This window comes from Microtus ochrogaster, chromosome 2, assembly GCF_000317375.1.
Source record: "Microtus ochrogaster isolate Prairie Vole_2 chromosome 2, MicOch1.0, whole genome shotgun sequence".
NCBI classification, from domain to species: domain Eukaryota; kingdom Metazoa; phylum Chordata; class Mammalia; order Rodentia; family Cricetidae; genus Microtus; species Microtus ochrogaster.
In genome coordinates, this window is record NC_022010.1 from 49,416,144 (window position 1) to 49,424,343 (window position 8,200).

Genomic DNA, 8,200 nt, shown 5'->3' on the forward strand with positions numbered 1-8,200 from the left:
AAAGGAAGGAAGGAAAAAAGGAAGGAAGGAAGGAAGGAAGGAAGGAAAAAAGGAAGGAAGGAAAAAAGGAAGGAAGGAAGGAAGGAAGGAAGGAAGGAAGGAAGGAAGGAAGGAAGGGAAGAGAAAAGAAAAGGTGATCTCAGATAGACAGCACACCACTACAAAAACTATGAACACTCCTCTTTAGGCCTATTACCCATACCATGGATACTGACTGTGCCAACTACCTGTCAGCGCTGTCCTCAGCAGAACACGGCCAGGGCTTTTAATCTTCCTACCACCTCTCCTTTCCTCTCCATTCCCCAGCCTCAGCCTGTGCCACTAAACACTATTTAGCAGCCACATGGTCTGAGCACAAGGCAGTCAGGAGACCTGGTGACGATCCCTGCCAAGGTAACCATGAGATACTGAGGCACAGTGACGTGACAAGCTATGTCTAAGGAACTGTTACACAGGAAGAGGATCATCCACTCTGCCCCACAGATGACACTCTACAAAGACTGACTGAGTTAACTGTTGGGGACTTGACTTCTTTGAATTCCAGTTTAACTGTGAGTGATTCGGCAAATAGTTGATGCCCTATTTTGTTTTATTTATTTATTTATTCATTTATTTATTTATTTTGTGGTGATAAGACCATGACCAAAAGCAACTTGGGGAAGAAAGGTCTGATTGGCTTACATATCCTGATCACAATTGATCTTTGAGGAAACTGGGGAGCAACTACTGCAAAAGAAGGAATCACAGAGGAAAGTCTCTTATTGGCTTGTTTCTAGCCAGGGTCATGTTCGGCTACTTTTCTTATCCTTTCTGGGACCTCATACCCAGGGAGGCATGGCCCACCAAGGGACAGGCCCTCCCGCGTCAATCACCAAAGAAGAAACTGCCCCACGGGCATGGCTGTACACTGATTTGAGGGAGGTATTTTCTCAATGGAAGTTCTCTCCTCCCAGGTGACTCTAGTTTGGGTTAAGTTGACAAAAACTAACCAGCACAACTGGATTCTTCTCAGGTTTAAGATCCTGCCAGTATGCATTTTGCTGTTGGTGGTGATGGTGGCTGTTTTGAGACAGGTCTCACCAAATAATCCTGGTGGGGCTGGAAACCACTATGAGATTTAGGCTAGCCTAAAACTTAACCTATAGACCAGGCTGGTCTGGAACCCAATTCTGAAGACGAGGAAGGCCTGGGGCTTGTAGTTCTACTTCTGTCTCTTAATTGCAAGATTACAGATGGGTGGCACTATGCTTGGTCATCATTCCACATCCATTTCTGCCCCTGCGTCTTGAGTGCAAGATTACAGATGTGTGCTCCTATACCTAGCTATCATTCCACATTCATTTCCTGGTTATTTTAGCTTTCCCTTTAAGCAACAGGATACATTAGACCCTCAAGACTGCATAATTTTACCCACTGCTTGGAAGAATATTGTTATTACAGGTCAGAAAACATAATTACCTTGATCCTCGGAAATATGCTGTAGAATTTTTCTTTTCCCATGGCCACTGTGCTGCTGACCTGAAAATACAATTTTTTTTTAAATTAGTTTTGGGGCTTTTTTCCTAGACTATCTGTTTTAACCATTTCTGAATATTAGTTCAGAACTTTGTACCTTTAAATAAACCTGCCCAAGGCTACTGAAACAAGCCATGAGTAAAAGCACAAACCCTTCGATTACTGTTTTGATGTTCTGAAGGGGCTTGCCAGGAATAGCTACAAATTCACAAACCCACTAACATTAACTTACTGAAACATGGTCCAGATGGCATTCATAGGACCATTGAGCTGGCAGTGAGGGTTTCCTCTCTGAGGAGAAGGCTATTAATAAAAATAGCACGTGACAAGAAATGCGAAGGAACTGAGTGAAAGGGAATTCACTTCCTGGCTTCATGCTTTGGGAATAAATCAAAGAGCACCAGATGTTATGTACTATGCTATCTGAAAGGACCCTGGGATTCTTAAGGCTTCATGATGCTCTAAGAAAGATGAAGTCCCTGAAAGGCAGGAGTTAGTGGATATTATCATGACCAGCCTTCCTTGCTACAGTTCACATAGCTTTTAAATGCCCTTGCAGGAAGATCCCCACCCTGCACAGAAGTCTATGCAGTGTCTTCCTCTATGTAGGGGAAGGCTGAACTGGAGTAGATGAGGGACAGTGGGCTGTATTGTAGAAACAGAAAAACACAGGATGTGAACTTTTTGAGGTCTAGGAGGATTTCAGACAGTGGCATACTTCTTGTTTCCACTCACCTGAGAGCGATGCTTGGTCCTTCCAAGGCTCTCAGACCTCTGCCCTTGGCTAACCTGGTCCACCCTTTAACCCTTTATTTTCCTTTCTTTTTACAGAAGGCCTACATGTAGTCCAGGCTGGCCTCACACTCTTGAGTCTCCTTGCTCTGCCTCCCAAGTGCCAGGACGCAGGTGAATGGCACCACTGCCTGCTTTCCAGCGGTGCTGAGAAAGACACCTAGGTCTCTAGGCATGCCGGACATCTCCAGTCTTATCTTTTCATTTTATTTGGAGACAAGATAATACTGTGTATCCAAGGCTGGGACTTGCTATGTAGCCCAGTAGCTCAGGCTGGTCTTGAACTTGCCATCTTCCTGTTTTAGCCTTGTAAGCGCTGGGATTGCACCAGATATATACCACCAGGCCCAGCTAGCACTTTCTTTTTGTCTTGAGCCAGGCTATCACTGTGCAGCCCTGACTGGCCTAGAGCTCGCTGTTTTGCTGAAGCTAACCATTTTTCTTTTCTTTTTTTTTTAAAGATGTATTTATTTATTATATATATGGTGTCCTGCCCACAGTCATGCCTGCAGGCCAGAAGAGGGCACCCACCAGATCTCATTACAGATGGTTATGAGGCACCATGTGGTTGCTGGGAATTGAACTCAGGACCTCTGGAAGAACAGCCAGTGCTCTTAACCACTGAGCCATCTCTCCAGCCCCACTTTTCTTTTTCTAATGTGCATTGGTGTTTTTCCTGCATGTATGTCTGTGTGGAGTTACAGACAGTTGTTAGTTGCTATGAAGGTGCTGGGAGTTGAACCCTGGTCCTCTGAAAGAGCAGTCAGTGCCCTTAAACGCTGAGCCATTTATCCAGCCCCTGCCTTAGCCCTGCTATCTTAAAGCTTGCGTGAGGCCCCAGCCACTGCTTCCTGGGTGCTAGAACTGTAGCCATTGTTTGTGACAACTTTATCTGACTCTCCAGCCCAAGGCCAGAACTATTTCTTATTCCTCCAAAGTATAAACCATCCACTGATTGGAGGGTTTTGTCCTTTTGTAGTTAGTGGGAATGACACAGACATCTGTTTCAGAGTATGTGGTAAAGCATAAAGCGTTGCAAAAGCACCTGGAATCCCCCTGCCCGCAGCAGCTGGGGAAAGACTCCAGTGATGACGTTCTCAGGGCTGGAGAGAAGGCTCAACAGATAAGGGTATATGCTGCTCTGGCAGGGTACTGAGTTCAGTTCCCAGCACCCATGTTCCACAGCTAACAACTGTCCCGCTCCACAGACCCAACACCCTCTTCTGGCCTCTGAGGGCACTGCGTTTGGTGCATAACCCCCCCCCCACACACACACACAGAAACACACACACACATCATTTCAATGTAAGAAAGAATTTGTCAAAGGATTTCCTTCCAACAGTGCTGGCACGCATCTGCAAGCTCGGCACTTGGGAAATAAAAGCAGAAAGATGACTAGGTCAGGGTCATCATTAACCACAAGGGGAATCTGAGGTCAACCTAGGCTGTATATGTCTCAAAAATAAATAAAATAAAACTGTTTTCCATTCATTTCTCCACGTAACTGGGTCCTCCTCCCCTTTTCATAGCACTAGACGCTTCGGCCAGTACCTTGCACATGCTAGGGAAGTGTTCTATCGCTGAGCCACATCTGTAGCCCTTACTGGCACTGTCTCTGTTCGCTTACCTACCCACGCGACATGTGGCTACGTCTGGAAACATTTCTGAGGAACTGCTACTGGCATTTAGTGGGCAGAGATGTTAAATATCCCAGAAGGAACAGGACAGCTCCTTACCACAAAGAACTACCCAGTCCAAGTATCAGTATTACCAAGCCTGAGCAGGCTCGCTCGATGGAACAGAAGGCACGCCACATCTCCAGAGCACTTCTGTGTTTTAATCAGCCCCCTCTGAATCTCCAGCCACACTTGTAAAGGTAACAGACTCTGGGAACAAGATGAATTACATTATTTGCCCTCCTTGCATCCTAGAGACGACCTATAATGACTGTGTTTCTGGAAAAGTAAGTACCAATAAGCCAGGTACGGTGGTACATGCCTGTAATCCCAGCACTCAGTAGACTGAAGCTGGCCAATGGCAAATTCAAGATGAGCTTGTTTTACATGGCAAGACTCCATGGGCAGGGCACCACCAGCGTAACCCCGATACTGTAAAAATCATGACTGTAAGATATAGCTAGTTTAGGAAGTGTAGACGGCCAGACCCTGAGAAGTCTGGTAGGATGGAGTCAGTAGGCCAAGGCATGTCTCGGTCACGAGGATCTGGAATATACTTGTCCTTAATATACCTAAGGGTCCACTACAACCCAGCATTAGCAACAATTATCAAGCACATTCCAAGTAATTTTAAAAAACCAAACAGAGCAGTAACTACCTATAAGGCTGGTATTTGGGAAGGCAAACCCCAGTATCCAGGAAGATCAGGGGTTTGAGCCCAGTCTGAGCTACACATTCAAGGACAGCCTGGGTTACAAAGTGAGACTGTTTCAACAGATTATCTCCCCTTCCTCACAGCAAGGTCACTTAATTTACTCCGCACAGCGGAGTGTGGCAGCTCACGCCTGTAAACCCAGCACTTGGCAGAGTGAAGCAGGAGGGCTGCTCGAGTCTGAGCTGGCCTGGGAACTACATAACAACTTCCGGGTCAGGCTGGGGCACTGAGTGAGACCCTGTGTTTAAGAATATTTAAAATAAAAAAATAAAATAAATAAAATAAAATGGTGCTGGAGAGATGGTTCAGTGGTCAAGAGTACTTGGTGCCCTTGCAGAGGATCTGGGTTCAGTTCTCCGTATTCACATGACAGCTCACAACCACCTGTAACTCTTAGTTCTAGAGGATCTGATGCCCTCTTCTACCTAGGGGACCCTAGGCATGCATGTGGTACATATACAGACGTGTAGGGAAACATGCAAATAAAATTAAAAAAATCATCTTAAAAAAGCTTAAAGACTCTTGTAATCCTTCCCTGAGAGGCACTGCTGACAATTTAGGATAGTGTCTTCTGCCCTTTTTGATAGGGATCTCTAAAATTTGAGTAGAGTCTTCTTATTTCCAGACTACCCTCAAACATGGTTGAGGTTGGTCTTGAACTTGGGATCCCCCTACCTCCACCTCTCCTGTGCTGGGATTACAGGCATGAGCCACCATGACCAGTCTGTGCAGTGCTTGGCATCAAATCCTGGGCTTCATGCCTGCAAGGTAAGTGTCCTCGGGCCCGACAGGAATACTTATATACACACAAAACTGCTCATACTACGCGACAGTCTCCTGACTTTTATATTGTGTGTGTGTGTGTGTGTGTGTGTGTGTGTGTGTGTATACCTTTCTGTGCGTGAGCATATAACGGGGCTAGAAGAAGACATAGCTGTCAGACTTTAATCCCTCGAGATAGGTGCTTCACTGACAGGGCTCTGGCCATTTTTGCTAGGCGAGCTGGCCAGGGAGCTCCCAGGATCCACCTGTCTCTGGCCCCAGGAACTCTGGGGGTTACAGGTACACACAACTATGCCTGAGTTTTCCGTGGATGCTCCATAGCCAAGCTCATATCCTCAGGCTGCACAGCTAGCACCCTACCTACTAAGCCATCGCCCCAGCCCAGGTGGGAATCTTAAATTACTGACTGTATTCTGCTGCTTACCCCATGAAAACTCACAGCGAGGGAGAAACAAAACCTTTCCAAAGGACCTACCTTAGCAGATCTTCTCTGAAGAGGTCCCACCGTCCAAGACCAGTAGGATAAAGTGGCCACACAGCAGGGCCCCCTTCCCAAAATGTCCATGCAGGATACATGATATCATGGTACTCCGATGTCTTTGACAGAAAAAGAAAGGCATTCTGAGTAAGTTTTGGGAGAGAATGAGAAGCAGCCGGTTGCATTCATTATACAGAGTTGGGATAAAGGCCTTCATGGTGCCAGGGAAATATTGCATTTGTCTGCGAGATTAGCTCTGAGAACACAGCTCCATGACAGAGCACTTTATAGAGCACCTACTGACCACAAGTGAGGCCCTAAACGCAATACCCAACACCACAAGGCATCATCTCTTTCTTTTTTCTTTTTCGAGACAGGGTTTCTCTGTGTAACAGCCCTGGCTGTCCTGTAACTAGCTCTTGTAGACCAGGCTGGCCTCGAACTCACAGAGATCCGCCTGCCTCTGCCTCCCGAGTGCTGGGATTAAGGGCGTGCGCCACCACTGCCTAGCTAAGGCATCACCTCTTATGCCTGGACTGTAGACATTAGAAGGCAAGAATTACCAGAGGTAAAAATAGCAGATCTGCCGGGTTGGGGTGGTGCACACCTTTAAGTCCATCACTCTAGAGGCAGTGGCAGGTGGGTTTCTGTGGGTTCGAGGCCAGCCACATCTATACAGTGAGTTCTAAGACAGCCAGGGCTACACAGTGAAACCCTGTCTTGAGGGGGAAAAAAAGTAACACTCTCTGAATCCCAGAATTTTTAACCATATTAAAGGTCAAGTTTTTCAGTTCTTCAAAATTCTGGAAGTTTTTTTCTTTTTTTGAGGAAGGAAGGATAATATTCCCAATTATGAATAATCAGTTCTGTCAAAACGTAACTGCTGTTACATCCTCGTGTTTCCCCTGCTTTTCCAGTTCTGAGTTATTTCCCAGGGGGTATTCTGAGAGTAAGAATCAGGAAATAACACTGATCATGGTGGTCTGAACGCCGACTCTTCCTCTTCGCCAGAAGTGAGCGCTCCACTGTATGCCTCCATGTCCAGGGAATGGGGGAATAAAATCCCTAACTCTACCTATGGGTTTATTTTCCAAACCCAAGACGACTTACAACAGCTTGATAAGAAACTGTCTGATGACTAGTAAGTCATGATCTGGTGTCACCTAACACTGTGGGTGTCCCTGTTGAGCTCATACTGGCTGTTCGTGGATCAGAAGGACCAAGGGAAGAACGGAAGAATGCAGGGAGTCTAATCACATACATGGGTGGGGGGGTGCTTACTGTTGTTTTTTGTTTTTCGTTGGTGTTTGTTTGTTTGTCTGAGATAGGACCTTACTGAATAACTCTGGCTGGCCTGGAACTTATCATAGACCAGGCTGGCCTCTAATATAGTGGTCCTTCCCTTTCTGCCTCCTCAGTGCTGGGATAAGCCAGGGATCTTACAGGCCAAAGCCAACAAGTCCAACACACATATTTTTGGGTAAAAGTTTAAAATCCTCTGTTCCTACCTATGGCTGCCTCTATTATGTGGCTACTTACAAAGCCTTTAACCCACTGTTTCTCCACTGCAACTCCAGGTGTAAGGCCTAACTCCTCTCAAGCACTTAGAAAGTCCCAGGTGACCCATCAAGCATCTCCAACAAAGCAGTTGTTCAGTAAGAACTTCACAGTTAACCAAAGCCAACAGACTGCAATTCCTCCTCTGGATGTTGCTGTCAGAGACTGTGAGAGCCAGGAGGGAAGTAACAGGAAAACAAAGGCAATAAAAGTGACATCACACTGGAACCAGCTTTTGAGAAACCAGCATAAACCACTTAAAACACAGGAAGTAAGTCTCTCGAGAACACTGTGATAAAGAGAGAGGGGCTGCTAGGAGACGGCCCGAAAGGTAAAGTGTCTGTCTTGCAAGCACGAAGACCCAAGTTCCAGTCCCTGAAGTCACAAAAAGCTGGGCACAGTGGCACACAGTAGACCCCTGGGGCTTGCTGCCCTGCCAGGCAGCCTAATCAGTAAGCTCCAGGCCAATGAGAGATCTTGACTCAAAAACAAGGCAGATGGCTCTGAGAAACAACACCCATGGTTGAGCTCTGGCCTCAGAGCCCACACACATACATCCATGTATTGACCTCTGGCCTCAGAATCCACACACATACATCCATGTATTGACCTCTGGCCTCAGAATCCACACACACACACACACACACACACACACACACACACACACACACATCCATGTACTGA

The 8,200-nt window shown here is 46.4% G+C and overlaps 1 protein-coding gene across 2 annotated transcripts in view; it reads right to left on the reverse strand.

Annotated features, from left to right (window-relative positions):
• The window catches only part of Poglut1 (protein O-glucosyltransferase 1), a 25,568-nt gene that overhangs the window by 10,856 nt on the left and 6,512 nt on the right, over positions 1-8,200 (reverse strand). For both annotated transcript variants that reach the window (XM_005344985.2, XM_013352442.2), the window contains 2 exons: positions 5,957-6,078; positions 1,459-1,518 (listed from right to left, as the gene is read on the reverse strand). In XM_005344985.2, coding sequence (XP_005345042.1) covers positions 1,459-1,518; positions 5,957-6,078 — 182 coding nt within the window. The remainder of the gene's footprint in view (positions 1-1,458; positions 1,519-5,956; positions 6,079-8,200) is intronic.